Raw genomic sequence first — 17,274 nt, 5'->3', positions numbered from 1 at the left:
TATGTGCAATGGTTTGGGTGTATATTACATTCCAGTGAAAATTTTACTGAGAGAGAAAAAGGAGGGAGGGAGAGAGAGAGGTGAGCGATGGAGAGACAAGAGAAGGAGGGAGGGAGAGGAGATGGAGGGAAGGAGAAAGGAAGAGAGAGAAAAAAAGGGAGGAGAGATCAGAGGGATGGAGAAACAAGGCAGGCAGGAAGGAACACTTTCCTGGAACAGCGAAGGTAAAGAAAGGGTGCGTCCTAGAATCTTCTGCAGCTGAACGGATGACGTGGGGTGAGCTGATACAGGGTTCAGTAGTGTCAGTGGAAATCATTTCTTATCTTTCCGCCCCCCAGCCCCGTCCCCACCTCTGGAGGCTGGGAGAAACAGCAGCACCACAGACAGAAATAGCCTGGTTCCAAGCACAGTCGTCAGTGACCTGAAGCAGCTGGACAGCGCCTGAGCCAGAGAGGCCGCCATTGACAAGTGCCCTCTGTGGTCAATACTGTTTCCGTGGGCTGGAGCTGGCCTCGGTCTCCCAAGCCTCAGAGTAGCCAGGGCCCATGATTCCTGGGACCCTGACATGATGGAAGCCCCACGCCTGTCCCACCCAACCCCAACCCGTGTATCAGAGGGTGTTGAGACGGCTCGTGCTAGCTCACAGAAATCTGTTAACATTTCAGGATTTTTTTTTTGTTTATTGAAGGATAGTTGATTATAATACTTGCCTCAAATGGTTTTCAAGGGAGTTAATTAAGAGTAGGCATGAAATAGGAGCCTGGTGGGGGGGGGGAATGTCACTTCAGGACCATTGGGAGATTTTTTTTTTTTTGGCCGTGCCACATGGGGCTTGTGGGATCTCAGTTCCCTGACCAGGGATTGAACCCAGGCCAAGGCAGTGAAAGTTGGAATCCTAACCATTAGGCCACCAGGGAACTCCGGGGGGCATATGTTTAAGTCATTTGCGGGGTCCTGAGCTCACTGAGTCAGAATATATGGGAGTGGGACCCAGAAATCTCTATTTTTAGCAAATGCACACAGCTGATTCGGATGCACTGGTGCCCCCAGACCCTTTCGCAGGAGGCTTGGATAGGTGATAAGAGCAGATGGTGGAGGAGGTCTCTGGCTGTGTGCCCTTGGGCACCTTCCCTCAATGGGTCTGGTCCCCAGGTCAGAGCTGAGGTCGCCGGGGAAGGTCAAGGATCCCCCCGTTGCCGCCTGAGTCAGTCATACAGACCCTCAGCTGCTGCTGGTTCAGGAACAGCTAAAACTCACCTCAAATTCCAGTGTGCTGGACAGACCCTCTCACTTAACCTGAAGGACTACCCTGTGAGGGCCAATTTGAGATGTTCCCATTTTACAGATGAGGAAACAGAGGCTCAGGGGAATCAATAACACGCAAGTAACCGGCTCCTACCTGGGGGCCCCAGCCCATCCCTCCGGCCCCCCATCATCCTCTCCTCCATCTTCTGACTCAGACTGTTGCGTTTCTCCCACGAGAGGCTATTCAGGCCCTGGTCTGTTGTGGAGGCGGACCCAGGACTCAACGTGGACAACGGGAACTTTGGGAAGGGAGACGGGGGTAGGGGTACAGAGCCAAAGCCATATATGCAAGAGTAACATGGGCCTCGAAAATTTTTCTGTCAGAGCTCTGAAGGTGATGGACCCAAGGGTCCAGGGCCCAGGCATCTTCTACAACACCCAGGGGTACAGGTGCCCAGCCCCTCCCCCCTCAGACCCAGGGGTCCAGCCCCCAGCCCCTCCCCCTTCAGACCCAGGGGTCCAGCCCCCAGCCTCCTCTTTCCCCAGTGACCTACTTACCTGGCTCTGCTGACTCCATGCTGTATCACTCTGGCCAGGAAACAGCTCTTCCCAGGCCTCAGTTTCCCTCTTTGGAAAACGAGACTCCTCTCTTGCTTCCCTGGCAGAAGATAGAGCTGCTGAAAGGAAGTCCTTCTCTGGCCCTTTCTGTCTCTGTTCCCCTCTGGGGAGAAGGGTAGGAGCAGAGAGGAAGCAGGGTGGCGGTGTTTTCAGCTGGAGGGATGGGGTTACAGCCAGACAGGGCTGTCCCTCTCCTCCTGGCCTTGAAGGTCCCCCAGCTTCTTCCCAGAGGCAGGTGGATGTACAGTCACCACCTCCCTCCCTCCCACCCAGAATTTCGGCAGAAGTTGGAGACCTAGGTGTTTCCCAGAACATGGGTGTTTGGGAGGAATGGCCCTGTGTAACCAGCTGCAGCCTGTCCAGGGCTTTGCCAAGAGTGCTGGGACACAAGCCCTGGAATTCCTGGAAGTCCAGAGGCAATCTGCTTCCAGATTTGGGATCTTTACTCTTCCTGGGAAGCCTTACCTAGGGTTCCACGTCCCTGGGAACTCCCCATCCTATCCCTCTCAGCTGCTGGGTAGTCGGCGGGGGAGGGGGGTAGAATCCCAGTTCTGGTCTTTCTCCCTCCCCCCCCCCCCCCCCGCTTCCCATCCTCCCCTCTCTCTCCTTCCCCCTTCCTCCTTCCCTCCCCTCCCCCCTTTTCCTCCTCTTCTTCCTCTTTCCTGTCTCCATCGACCGTTCTGACTCTCCATCCCAATCTCACTCATTCATTCACCACGTATCTATTGAGCACCTACTGTGTACCAGGCACGGGTCCAGACCCCAAGGAAACAGAGTCACCAACAGCACAGGCAAAGGCTGCTGCCTGTGTGGTGCTTGCATTCTAACAAGGGAGACACATATTATACAACGAGAATCAACAGGCAAGTTATACTTTATGTAGGAAGGTGACCAATGCTGTGGGGAAAAAACAATTAGAGGGTAGAGAGGGTCAGGAGTCCCAGGGTGGGGCCGGTTTCCATATTAAGCACGGTGGTCAGGTAAGCCAGCCTCCCTCTTTCCTCCCCCCTCCCTCCCATCTTCCCTCCTCCCCTTCCCCCTCCCCCTTCTCCCTCCTCCCTCCCCCCTCCCCCCTCCCTTCTCCCCACCTCCTCCCCCTCTTCTTTTCTCCTCTGACTCTCAGTGTCTAGATTCTCCCAAAGCACTTCCCTCCCCCTCAGGACACCTTGCAGAGAAATCATACCCCTGGACTCAGGCACTTAACAGAACACAGACTTCTTCAAGTTGCTTCCCTAGAATCCTCACCCTCCCTAGCTCCAAAAGGAGGCAAAGGCAGTCAGAAGTAGCTCAGACGAAAGGCTCAGTGGGTCTGCCCCCCACATCTGCTGCCCACCTCCCTGTCTCCTCCATCCTCAGGGTTTCCTCTCCGGCCTTTGTTCTCCCTCACTCTGCGGGTCCCTGAGCACTCCGCCGGTCCCACCGCTGTTGCCTGCATCCAAGCTCACACTCTGCTCTCTTTCTCCCAGAGAAGACCCTGGTATGAACCCGACACCCACACACCCGGGCCAAAAGCTCCTAGCCTCTCCACTCTGTGTGTCCCTCACAGGCACCCAGAGCTGACCCTGTCTCTCCCCTGCTCCCAGACCTCCCATGGCTCCCCAGCACCCAGGACAAAGTCCCAGCCGCTGAATCTGGCATTCAAAACCCTGCGTGGGGTGGACCCTGCAATGCACCCACCCCTGTGCGTCACCCTTTCAGCCTCCACAACATCAACTCCCAGGTACTTTCCGGACTGTCTAGGACATTCCTTGTCTTGGATGCCCTTCATGTTCTACCTTTCAACCCCCAGCCCCACCGCCGCCGTCCTTACCCTGACTAACTTCTCAACATTCAGGGCTCTCCTCCTCCAGGATATCACCTTCTCCAGGAAGCCCTCCCTGACTCTCCTGCTGGGTTCTTGCGTCCTTGTCCTCGAACTGGTCTGTGATCCTCTGTTTACACAGCTGTCTCCTCCACCAGACTGGCATCTCCTCAAGGGCAGGGCCCGGGTCTGAGTCATTTCTGTGTGCCCAGCATCGCCCAGCTGAGAGCTTGGCCCACGAGGGGCACAGGAGATGTCCCTATAGGGAACAAATGTTCCTTCCCTTGCCTTTTCTCCATTTCGGCCTTATTATCTCCCCACTTTCGCTCTTTGGTCCTGTGTTCTGTAAACCACAGCCTGAGGTTTTGCGATGTTGATGGAAGTCTTGGGACGGCCACTGTGGACCCAGGGTAGGGATCTGAGATCAGCCACCATTGGAGTGGAGGATTCTGGGAGAGATGGCTGTTAGTGAGGGGAGCAGGAGGTGGCCCCGCCGCTACCAGTCCCTGCCTCCTGTGGGAGTGCCCACTTGGTCTGTCCTTGTCTTTCAGCTCTTGTCGTGGCTGCTCCCAGCCTTGGTCATCTCTCCCTGCAAGGAATTCTGGGAGAATGGACTTCTGGGTCTGAGGGAGGAGAGGTTAGGTTTTTGAACTCCTGGTCTGAGGGGGGAGGGGCTGGGGGCCTGGACTCCTGGGTCTGAGTGGGGAGGGGCCGGGGGTCTGGACTCCTGGGTCTGAGGGGGGAGGGGCTGGGGGCCTGGATCCTGGGTCTGAGGGGGGAGGGGCTGGGGGCCTGGATCCTGGGTCTGAGGGAGGAGGGGCCGGGGTCTGGACTCCTGGGTCTGAGGGAGGAGGGGCTGGGGGTCTGGATCCTGGGTCTGAAGGGGGAGGGGCTGGGGGCCTGGGTCTTGGGTCTGAGGGAGGAGGGGCTGGGGGCCTGGACCCCTGCGTCTGAGGGAGGAAAGGCTGGGGGCTTGGACTCCTGGATCCTGGTGGAAGAAACTATTGGGGTTTAAAGTCCTGGTTCCTCCTCCCTCATCCACACTCCGGTTTTGGAAACATTTGGTTTTATACAGCTGCTCCACCCAGGCAGGGTGGGGTGGAGGGCTGGGCAGCCAACTGCCCGGCTTCTGAGTGGAGCTCGGGCTGCCACCCCCCCCCATCCTGGGGTAGAGGAATCACCTTCCCCTCCTACTCTGGGCTGGGCTCCCACTGGAGGACCCATCATCCTGACATAGCCAGACACCAGGCGGTGGCCTAGGCTCCCGGCAACGGCGTCAGAGACTCAGAAATGGCCGGCCCTGCCCTGGCGAGGTGGGCGGGGTGCCCCTGACTGGGGCCCTGAACTAGCCTTCTTCTCCCTGACAGCCAGGTTCAGGCAGAGACCCAACCTGGTGTGGGCGCAGCACACCCTGCCTGTCCTGGGAAACCCAGGGAGTGAGGACTTGGCATCTTGCAGGGGAAAAGCTCCAGAACAGGCTGGAAGAGATAAAGCAGCAGGGAGACATGAGGACTTAGAGACAGAAAAACAGAGAGAAACAGTATGAGAGGGAGAGAGAGAGAGTCAGAGAGAGAGAAACACACACAGAGATAGAGCATCAGAGATACACTTGAGATGCAGAGAGACCGAGGTAGGAGAGAGATTGAGAGAGACAGACAGACAGATGCAGAGAAAGGAGAATCAGGCGGCCACTGAGAGATCAGGGAGAAACAGAGAAACAGAACCTGGGAGACAGGGGAAAATAAAAAGCTAAGGATACAGATAGAAACAGAAAGAAGGAGATAGAAGTATACAAAGAGAGACACAGGCAGAGAAACACAGAGGAAGGAAGAGAGAAAAGAGAGAAAAAGGATGAAAAAGTCAGAGAGAGAAAGAAAGAGGGACACAGAACAAGAAAGTCAGGAGATGGAGAGTCAGAAATTTAGAGACAGACACAAACCCGGAAGGAAGCAGTTAGAAATGGAAGCCAAGGAGAGAGACTGGAACACAGAGAGAAAGAACCAGACAGGGAGATGGACAGAGAAACGAAGCCAGGGAGACAGAGACAAAATGATAGACTCAGAGAAAGACAGAGACAAAGAGAGAGGAGATGGTCAGGTACAGAAATACATAATCAGAGTCACAGACACAGGGAGAGAGACAGACGTTATCAGTTCATACTAAGAGGAGCAGAGAGAAAGAACTAGATACAGAGATTTTTTTTTTTCTTTAAATCCTGAAAAGAAGGGCATGGAAACAATGACATTTATCACTGAGTCTTCTAGCCCTGAGGAGCTGGGGACTCAGACACCCCAGCACCCCTGTCTCTTTGGTCTCTGAGCGAGTCCACTTCTTTTGCTCTGACTCAGTTTCCCAGGCTCCCTGGGGGCAGCTGACCAACAACTCTGAGTTTACCCTGGAGGCTCTGAGGAGACAAATCCCAATGTCTCAGACCCTGGCACCTATGCACGCGCTCGTGCCACGGGCGCGCGCACACACACACACACACACACACAAGCACACGCACGTGGACCCGAATCAATTAGGCACTGAACGTTCAGACGTTCACTCACAGCTCCAGTTCCAGGCAGAAGGCCTCCCAGGCCAGCGCACACACAGTCACACCCGCAAGCACTCACGTGTGTGCATCTGATTGCATCTGCCAGTGGCCGCCACCAGTCCCCGGGGAACCCAATCCCAGACGGATTCTGAGGATCCGACGGGAGGGGCAGTGTGTGCGGAGACTGAGGTGGAGGAGAAGGGGGGAGGCGAGGAGGTCTGGGAGAGGGGGAAAGAGAGAGCCACGCGGGAGAGAGGAGGAAAGAGAGGTCGTGAGAGTAAGAGGGAGGTGGGGAGAAAGAAAGTGATGGAGAGAAATCCAGAAGTGGAGGGAGAGACGAGAGCAGAGAGAGAGGAGAAGAAATCGAGGGGAGAGACGGGGAAAGGAGGGGGTGCGATGGGGGGGCTCAGCGGGAGAGAGAAGGGCGGCGAGGATGGGGGCGCTGGGAAGGGAGGCCTGGCGCGGCGCGGGTGGTAGCGGGAAGCGGGTGGGGCTGCCTGACTCTCCGCCGTGACCTCAGGGCCCCTGGCCCAGCTCAGCCCTGACGTCAGCCCCTCCTCCCGCCCCCGCCCGCGCTTCTCTTCAAATCACCCCCCAGCTCTCGGGCAGCAGAGAGACTCGGGGAGCAGCCATCAGGAGAGGAGAGAGGCCCGCCGGACCCACAGCGATGAGACAGGTGTGTGTGTGAGTGCGTGTGTGTGTGTGTGACTGCGGCTGTGCGGGGGGGACCACCAGCACGTGTGTGACCACGTGTGTGCGAGGAACCGCCAGTGCTGGGGAGCTCGCGTGTGCTCCTGTGCCGGACAGCGACCCTGTGAGTGTGTACCATCCCGCCTGCACGCGTGTCAGATGTGGCCTGGCGGTGTCGACCTGGCTATGAATCCGTGTACGTCTGTGTGCCCAGGAAAGGGAGAGGAGAGCTGTCTTTGCTTGACACGGGGCTCTGGGTTTTACTTTCAGGTGTTCAGTAAATATGAAGTTGAACCAAATGAAATCGCCAATCTCCGGTCTCCTTTGACTGGTGAAAATAGCAATTTCATATGGTTCAGTCTCAACGGTTACTATTTTTTTCTGAAACTTGCATCTGCCCCATTGCTCCAGACCCACGGTGGGTGTCTGTGTGTTGGTCGCCGCCTGGGCATCTCTTCCTGGTGTTTTTCCTTCCTGCTGAAGGGCATGTGTCCTGGAGTTCACCTGTGTGGCTGTCAGTGGTGGTGGAGGGGGGCTGATGTCCGTTAGTTTCAGGATCACTAAATTCTAAGGGCAGGTGTCTGGAGTCATCTTTCAGAACATGAGTGTTTTCCTATGGGGGCACGCTCTGTGTGTCTCTCATCGTGTGTGAGTATACGTGTGGAGTTGTGCGTCCATAGCCGACGCGTGTTATCATGACTGTTGTTGGGTTTAGAACGCTCCAGATACCCAGCCATCTCGCTGATCCCCAGCATGAATTGGGCCACCCCCAGAAACTCAGGCAGAGACAGAGAAGGAGGATTCCAGAAGAAATAATACTTGCTAATACTGGCCGGTTACTAGAACCAGGCTCAAAGCTGTACCTTAGCTCTGCCCTAGAGAGAAACATAATATAAGCCACATACATAATTTAAAATTTTCTAGTAACCACACTAAAAAGGGAAAAAGAAACAGGTGTAATTAATTTTAATAATAACATTTTCTTTAACCCAAGCTATCAGGAGTCGGCAAACTTTTTCAGTACCAGGCCAGACAGTCAATATTTGGGGTTTTGAGGGCCATACCATTGAGTATTGTAACTACTCCACTTTGGCGTAGTGAGAAATCAAGCTTGTACAATATGCAATCAGATGAGCGTCGTGTGCCAATAATAGGACGTAAGGACGCTGACATTTGAATTTCATATAATTCTCTTTATTTCTTTATTTTTATGGAAGTATAGTTGATTAACAATGTCCTCTTAGTTTCAGGTGTACAGCAATGTAATTCAGTTATATATTTATTCAGATTCTTTTCCCACATAGGTTATTACAAAATATTGAGTACATACTTCCCTGTGCTATACAGGAGGTCCTTGTTGTTTATTTTACACGTAATAGTGTGTATATTCATAAAATCTTCATGTGCCACAAAGTATTTTTCTTCTTTTCACTTTTTTCAACCTTCTAAAACCATAAAAGCTAATCTTAGCTTGCGGGGCCGTAGTGAAAAAGGAGGCCGTAGTACGCCGACCCTCACTATATATCAAAAATATTATCATTTCCGTATGTAATCAACGCAAAAACATGAATGGGATACTTTACTTTCTTTTTTTCCCCACATTCAGGCTTCACAGTCCAGATGTGTGGCACACCTCATGCAGATGCTATATTTTCCCCACATTCAGGCTTCATAGTCCAGATGTGTGGCACACGTCATGCAGATGCTATATTTTCCCCACATTCAGGCTTCACAGTCCAGATGTGTGGCACACGTCATGCAGATGCTATATTTTCCCCACATTCAGGCTTCATAGTCCAGATGTGTGGCACACCCCATGCAGATGCTATATTTTCTCCACATTCAGGCTTCATAGTCCAGATGTGTGGCACACCTCATGCAGATGCTATATTTTCCCCACATTCAGGCTTCATAGTCCAGATGTGTGGCACACCCCATGCAGATGCTATATTTTCTCCACATTCAGGCTTCATAGTCCAGATGTGTGGCACACCTCATGCAGATGCTATATTTTCTCCACATTCAGGCTTCATAGTCCAGATGTGTGGCACACCTCATGCAGATGCTATATTTTCCCCACATTCAGGCTTCATAGTCCAGATGTGTGGCACACCTCATGCAGATGCTATATTTTCCCCACATTCAGGCTTCATAGTCCAGATGTGTGGCACACGTCATGCAGATGCTATATTTTCACTGGAGATGCCTGATCTGTATTTTTAGATTTCGTAAAATTTAGTTGAAAGAGAAGCTTCACAGCCCCTCCTTGTTCCAAACAGGCATAAAAGCTTTCCAGTAACTGAATTAAGGACCATTACCTAAATTTAAACACGTAAATCGAATACAATTAAAAATTCAGTTCCTCAGTGGCGCTGGTTACATTTCAAGTGTCCTGTAGCCACGTGTGGCTGGTGGGTCCCTTATGAGACAGTGCAGCTCTACAGCTTAGTGATTCATTTAACTCATCATAAGCCCAAGAGATGGGAACCGGTGACAGAGGAGGCGGTTTAACGTAGAGGACGGTGGAGCCTAGCGACCTTGGACGAGAGAATACACCTCCTGGTGCCTCAGTTTCCTTACTTGTAACAGGAGGGGGTAACAGTACCTACCTCCCATGGGGCAGTGTTTGGCACAGGGAAGGGGCTAAACCCCCATTTTACAGATGAGAAAACAGAGGCACCTCTTCCCCTTTGATTCTGAGCTGTTCCAGCCACATGTACTGGACACCTGGCCCTGCCAGCCACTCCTCCTGGCTAATCAATCCTCAGTTTTGCCATCTGTATAGTGGCAGCAGGAAACACTCTCTGTGCCCCGGGGCGCTCCTGAGGAGTAAAGCCAGTATATAAGGTTGTGGTTTAGTGATTGGATTCTTAGGGTTCAAATCTTGGCTTCTCTGACAGACTTGTGGTTGCCAAGGGGGAGGAGGGAAGGATTGGGAGTTTGGGATTAGCAGATGCAAACTATTCTATATAGAATGGATAAACAACAAGGTCCTCCTGTATAGCACAGGGAACTATATTCAATATCCTGTGATAAATTATAATGGAAAAGCATATGAAAAAGAATATAGACGTTTAACTGAATCACTGCTGTACAGCAGAAATTAACACAACACTGTAAGTCAACTATACGGCAATAACAATTTTTTTAAATGCAACAAACAAAAAACTTGGCTTCTCTGCTTTCCAGGCAGACCTTGGGCAGGTTGCTGCATCTCTGTGTGACTCAGTTGCCTCATCTGTAAAATGGGGATGGTAATAATTGTACCTACCTTACAGGGCTGTTGCGAGGATTCAGATAAGTTAGTTCCTATAAAAGGTTTAGAGCACTGCCTGGCGCATAGCACATTGCATTCTCTTCTTTTAGATGTATATTAGTATTACTAGCATTAACACTAAGAAACCTTTATAAGATGAACCATTATTTTCTGTGCCACTAAGAAGGAGGCGGGAAACCTTTGTTAATTAAACTGTGACACTCCACTGAGTGTAATCTTCGTGGATTTAAAAGCTGTTAAAAATGTGAAAAAAATGTATTAGAATCAACAGAAGCAGGCATTCAGCCTCGATAACTGTTTGCCACATTTATTTTCGTTAATGAAAATAACTTTGCAGTACCCAGGGGATTTTCTTTACGAAAAGGGTATGTTATCACTGGCCTGGAAACAAAACCCAGGGAGGGGGTTCTTTCCCCTTGGAGGCATTTCAGGACCCTCTTCCCCTTCCTATCCCCTCTCTCCGCCCCCTGGCAGGACGTGCCCAAGCCCAGCCCTGCAGCCCGCCACTGCTCCGGCCTGGCCCGGAGGGTGCTGACCATCGCCTTCGCGCTGCTCATCCTGGGCCTCATGACCTGGGCTTACGCCGCCAGCGTGCCGCTGGCCTCGGATCGCTACGGCCTCCTGGCCTTCGGCCTCTACGGGGCCTTCCTCTCGGTGCACCTGGTAGCGCAGAGCCTCTTCGCGTACCTGGAGCACCGGCGGGTGGCGGCGGCGGCGCGGCGGGCGGCGGCGCGGGGCCCTCCGGACGCTGCCACGGCGCGCAGCGTGGCGCTGACCATCTCCGCATACCAGGAGGACCCCGCGTACCTGCGCCAGTGCCTGGTGTCCGCGCGCGCCCTCGTGTACCCTCGTGCGCGGCTGCACATCCTCATGGTGGTGGACGGCAACCGCGCCGAGGACCTCTACATGGTCGACATGTTCCGCGAGGTCTTCGCCGACGAGGACCCCGCCACCTACGTGTGGGACAGCAACTACCACCAGCCGTGGGAACCTGCGGCGGCGGGCGCGGCGGGCGAGGGCGCCTACCGGGAGGTGGAGGCCGAGGATCCCGGGCGGCTGGCGGTGGAGGCGCTGGTGAGGACGCGCAGGTGCGTGTGCGTGGCGCAGCGCTGGGGCGGCAAGCGCGAGGTCATGTACACCGCCTTCAAGGCGCTCGGCGACTCGGTGGACTACGTGCAGGTGAGTGGAAGGCACCCGCACCGCATCGTGGCCCTAACACCCCGAATCCCACTTCCCTCGGACCCTTCATTCAATTTAGAGATTAGAATGAACCTCTTCTTTCCTTCCTTTATTCATTCACCCATTCAGTGGAGAGATTCTTTCCTTCGCTCAATCATTCATACGACCATTTATCCACCTATCCAATAGGGAGGTCACTCATTCATTTTATTCATTCATGTATCCATTCAACGAAGAGATTTCTTCCTTCTTTCGTGTCTTCATTCATTCATCCATTTGATGCAGAGACTTTCCTTAACTCACTCATTCACTCATCCATCCATTTATCCATCCATTCAACATAAAGATTCATTCATCCATTCTATATAGAATGTCTCCCTCCCTCTTTCCCTTCCTTCTTTCATTGTAGTCCTTTTTTTCTTCACTCATTCATTCATCTAATCAGCCAATATAGAGGTCATTCATTCCTTTATTTATTCACTCATTCAATGCAGAGATTCCATTTTTTCTTCATCTAATGTAGAAATTCTTTCTTTTACTCATTCATTCATGCATCCATCTGTCCATCCAATATGGCGATCATTTATTCATTCACTTATCCATTAAATGTAGAGATTGGTTCATTCTGTTTCTTCCCTTCTTCATTCATTCAGTGTTGAGATTCTCTTGTTCATTTACCCATCCATTTACCTATCTATTCAATATAGAGATTTATTTGTTCATTTTGTCGTTCATTCATCCATTCAATGTAGTGGTTCATTCATTAATGCACTGCCTTATTTTTTTTTAATTGCCGCATAACAAATTTCCACACATGTGGCAGCTTGAAACAAAACACATTTATTATCTCAGAGTTTCCATGGGTTAGGGGTCTGGGCAAAGCTTAACTGGATCCTCTGTCCATGGTATCATCAGGCTGCAGTCATGACGTCAGCTGGAGCTGGGTTTTATCTAGTGCTCAGGGACCTCTTCCAAGCTCATGTGTTTGTTGGCAGAATTTGTTTCTTTGCCATCATAGAACTCATGGCAGCTTGCCTCATCAAGACCAGGAAGAGAAGGACTTCCCTGGTGGCGCAGTGGTTGGGAGTCCGCCTGCTGAGGCAGGGGGCGTGGGTTCGTGCCCCGGTCCGGGAAGATCCCACATGCCGCGGAGCGGCCGGGCCCGTGAGCCATGGCCGCTGAGCCTGCGCGTCCGGAGCCTGTGCTCCGCAACGGGAGAGGCCACGACAGTGAGAGGCCCGCGTACCGCAAAAAAAAAAAAAAAAGAAAGAAAGTGACTAAAACATTCAAAGTTGTGTTCAGAGTGGCTGCAGAGGTCCCAGCTGCTCCCCTTCCCTTGGTGCCCTCCCCTCAATTACCAACCTGACCCTGGTCCCTCCCACCTGACAGGTCTGTGACTCAGACACCAGGCTGGACCCTGTGGCACTGCTGGAGCTGGTGCAGGTGCTGGACGAGGACCCCCGGGTAGGGGCCGTTGGGGGCGACGTGCGGATCCTTAACCCTCTGGACTCCTGGGTCAGCTTCCTAAGCAGCCTGCGGTACTGGGTGGCCTTCAACGTGGAGCGCGCTTGTCAGAGCTACTTCCACTGCGTGTCCTGCATCAGTGGTCCCCTAGGTGAGCAGGGGTAGGGCTTGGGAGGGCCATGGATGGGGCAGAGAGGGAAGGGAGAAGGGGAGCCAGAATGGATTGAAGATGTGATTGAGACTGGGGACAAAGATGGGGCTGGGGCAGGAACTGGGGATAGGGATAAGATTGGAAGTTGGAGGTGGGGATGGTTTTTGGTGTCGGGAATGGGCTGGAGAAAGGGTATGGTTGGGGATTGGGATTGGGGCAGGGGGAGGGTTTGGGGAAGGGGAAGGGATGGGTTTGGAGTCAAGGACAGTGTTGGTGCTAGGTTTAGGGTTGGAGATGGGTTTTTGGATGAGGACAGGTAGCGGATGGGGCTGAGAATGGATGTGAGATTGAGGATGGGTTTGCAGTCAAAGTGGGTGTGGGTCAGCAACAGGACTGGGGCAAGTTTGGGATGGGTGTGGGGGTGAGGAAGGATTTGAGGTTGAGAACAGGACTGGGGCTGGAGTTGTCACTGGAGACAGGTTGAGAATAGGATTAAGATGGTTACGGATGGGGTTGGGATTGGAGACGAGTTGGTTTGGAGCTAGGGCTGGGGATGGTGTTGGCAACAGCAGAGGCCGATGCTCCTGTACTCCCCTTCCCCACCTAGGCCTATATAGGAACAACCTCCTGCAGCAGTTCCTTGAGGCCTGGTACAACCAGAAGTTCCTGGGCACCCACTGCACCTTTGGGGATGACCGTCACCTCACCAACCGCATGCTCAGCATGGGCTATGCCACCAAGTAAGCTGAGGGGACAGGGTGTTTGAGTGTGTGCAGAGGCCAATGAGTATCCACACGTGTGTGTGCGTGTGCGTGTGCTGGAAACTCTCCAAACCTAAAGTACATTTCAAGTGAGCTTTTAGGGGAGAGGAAAAGAAGCCCTATGGAGCACAAGTGGCATTTGTGTTGAATCAGGGAGGAACGCCCAGTGAGACATTAGGGGAGAGTGGAAGATACCATAGGGGCATTTGCATTGAACCATGTGACCCAGCGGACTCTTCTAAGCAGGGCAAGGTGAGGGTAGGGATTCCACCTAGAAGGTACAACCTCAGATGTGGCAAGATGGCTCTACCGCAGAGAGCACAGATTACCCCAATCTGTGGGGAGAGAAAGAGATCAACGGAGTGGGATCTCACTAGTGAGAGAGTGAAAAGATTCAAGTGGGAGAGGAGGGGAGTGCCTCAACTCTAGTAAGTGCTTCAGGAAGAAGAGATGTGATTCAATGAGGCTCATGGGGTGCATGGGCTAGACCAGTGAAGTTCAGGGGAAAGGGATTTCTATGAAGTTCGACTCAGTGACAGCACCAGAGACAACTCGGGGTATACCGAGGGAACCCGGGCATTCATTCGCTTGACAAATATTCTTTAAGTGCTGCCAATGTTTTCAGCTCTGGGGATGCAGCAGCAAACAAAAGAGATGCAAATTCATGCTTACGTTGATTGGGGAGACAGACAATAAATAAAATATGTAAGTAGAACATATAGTGTATTAGATAACGATCATGCGAAGGTGACACCTAAAGCCAGGAAGTTTCCAGATAGGGAGTGAAATGTTAAATTAGGGTAAGATAAGGATGGGCGGGAAATAGTGCAGCAAGGGAGAGAGTGTCAGGAGAGGACAGAGAGTCCACGGGGGTGGGGTTGGAGGTGTCCACGCATGAAAGGCTTGTGCGCCACAGTAAGAACTGTGAACTAAGATGAGGGAGCCACGAGGAGGGGGTTTGAGCAGAGGGGCGGCATGTTGTTCTAACAGGATCCCTCCAGCTGTACAGACTGCAGGGAGGAAGAGGATTAGCAGGGAGGCCGCTGAGGATGCCAAGTGACACAGGGGAAGGAGACTGGACACTGTCAAACAGTGCCCGCGGGGATAGACTAGTGCCCGCGGGGATAGACCCTCCTAACAAACTGACTGCTGGAGGCCACCTAAGGTGATGCTCCGTACAAGCGATTCTAGCTTTGTTTGGGCTGGGCTGGAAACCGGGGAGGGATTGATTAGTAATGTCTGGCAGAGCCACTGGAAGGGAGCTTAATGGTTCCATTGAGAAGCTCTAACGCATGGGTTACCCTGGGTAGGAACCATGCCCGGCTTGTTCCTCACCATGGTGCCTGCCAAGAATAGTATTCGTAACAGATTAGTGATAGCATTAGTAATACCGCAGTGATATTAGTAATGCCAGTGGTTACATTAGTCATAATAAAAATGGTAGTAGTCGTTATCATCTATTGAGCAAGTACTATGTACTGGTCCTAAGCACTTAGCGTTTAATCCTCATCTATTAGGTAGGAACCGTTATTGACCCCATTTTACATAGGAGAATGAGACAGGCTGGGACCTGGGACCTGGGGCCCTTTACTGCAGCGCTTGCGCCTAAACAAACCTCTCCTCCAGCAACAAAATACAAAGAAACTATAAGAGACTAAAAATAACTGCACACATATGCAGTTGGGGCAAATTATGAACAAGAAGATACAAAAAGGCCCAAACTCAACCGCCACTTCTGAGGTGTGGGGAGCAAAAGCAGGGTCCTGCGCATGCGCACGATCCCCGTCCAGGGCACCACCAAGGGGGTGGGCGGACCACCTAAGCTACACCCTCCAGCCCACCCACAGATCCGCCCCGACCTTCACCCCATGGAAGGGACCAGCTCGTCCCCGTGTCCCCTCCCCCTTCCCCCAGCGAGCCAGGGAACCTGTTACTTGCAGCAGGAGTCCCAGTAAAGCCTTACTGGAATTTCTCCTTTGGCCTTTTATCAATTTCTATTGATTAAAGAGTCCAAGGACGTAGGTGGGCATCAAGAACCCCGAGGCCCACAGAGGTCGAGAAAACTTGCCCCCTGGCCATCTCTGGCTCCCGCTCTCCGTCCGGGGGCCCCAAGGAGGGCCGCGCTGACGGCCCTGCCTCCTCCCACCCGTCCAGGTACACCTCGCGGTCCCGCTGCTACTCGGAGACGCCCTCATCCTTCCTGCGCTGGCTGAGCCAGCAGACGCGCTGGTCCAAGTCGTACTTCCGCGAGTGGCTGTACAACGCGCTCTGGTGGCACCGGCACCACGCGTGGATGACCTACGAGGCGGTGGTCTCGGGCCTCTTCCCCTTCTTCGTGGCGGCCACGGTGCTCCGGCTCTTCTACGCGGGCCGCCCGTGGGCGCTGCTCTGGGTGCTGCTGTGCGTGCAGGGCGTGGCGCTGGCCAAGGCGGCCTTCGCGGCCTGGCTGCGCGGCTGCCTGCGGATGCTCCTGCTCTCGCTCTACGCGCCCCTCTACATGGGCGGCCTCCTGCCCGCCAAGTTCCTGGCGCTGGCGACCATGAACCAGAGCGGCTGGGGCACGTCCGGCCGCCGCCAGCTGGCCGCCAACTACGTCCCGGTGCTGCCGCTGGCCCTCTGGGCGCTGCTGCTGCTCGGGGGGCTGGTCCGCAGCGTGGTGCGCGAGGCCCGGGCCGACTGGAGCGGGCCCTCCCGCGCGGCCGAGGCCCGCCACCTGGCCGCGGGGGCCGGCGCCTACGTGGGCTACTGGGCCATCATGCTGACCTTCTACTGGGTGTGGGTGCGGAGGCTCTGCCGGAGGCGAGCGGGGGGCTACCGCGTCCAGGTGTGAGTCCAGGTGCGCGGGGCGCCCGCTCAGGGGGGTCCGGGGGCGGCCAGAGGAGACCTACCAGGGTCCCCGGAACCACGAACTTGCCGGGTGACCCTCTGGGCCTCAGTTGCCCTCCTCTGTAAAGTGAGGGGCTCGACCCAAGACTCTTCAGCCTGGACTCTTTGGGGGCTGGTAATTCTGAGTCTCTTGGGAGGGGTATTTATTGAACAGGGTGTGGGTTTTTAGGGGCGGGGGGAAAAGGGGCCCCCACATGCTGTCCTGGGGCCCCCGATTTCTCCCTGTTCTTATTTAACCCCCATTTGTACTGTGTGATTAGGATATAATAATTTTATTTATTTTCTTCCGAGCCTACCTCCTCCGTTCGTCTTCTTTTTCTTTATTTTTTTTGAGAATTAAGGGGGCTGAATGGTTGAGAACTGGGAACTCGTGGCTCCATCTAGGGTGCCAGCTGTTTGACACTAGACAGGATACCCTCCTTCCTCGGAGCCTGGACTCCCTCTTTGGAACATAGTGATAGGAGTCCCATGGATCAGGGTTGTTTTGAGGGTGGAATTTCTCAACTCTTCATTCAGATACTTACAGAGGACCTACTATGTTGTACCCGACACTATCATCTCATTTCATTCATTCTTTGATTCAATCGGCCACAAAAACATTTATCAATCTCCTATTGAATTCCACACACTTTGCCAGGTTTGCAAATACAGAAGCAATTAAGA

General features: G+C 53.3%; 1 protein-coding gene across 1 annotated transcript; it reads left to right on the top strand.

Moving 5' to 3' along the window:
• Positions 1-10,485: 10,485 nt before the first annotated feature.
• On the top strand, positions 10,486-16,555 carry HAS1 (hyaluronan synthase 1; the record flags this gene model as incomplete). The annotated part of the gene is made up of 4 exons (XM_033845566.2): positions 10,486-11,349; positions 12,739-12,964; positions 13,572-13,704; positions 15,880-16,555. Coding segments are annotated over 4 exons (1,899 nt in total), but the record flags the coding sequence as incomplete, so codon positions are not given.
• Positions 16,556-17,274: the final 719 nt, after the last annotated feature.

This window comes from Tursiops truncatus, chromosome 19 (genome assembly GCF_011762595.2).
Source record: "Tursiops truncatus isolate mTurTru1 chromosome 19, mTurTru1.mat.Y, whole genome shotgun sequence".
Taxonomy (NCBI): Eukaryota; Metazoa; Chordata; class Mammalia; order Artiodactyla; family Delphinidae; genus Tursiops; species Tursiops truncatus.
This window is presented reverse-complemented; position numbering and strand designations above follow the sequence as displayed.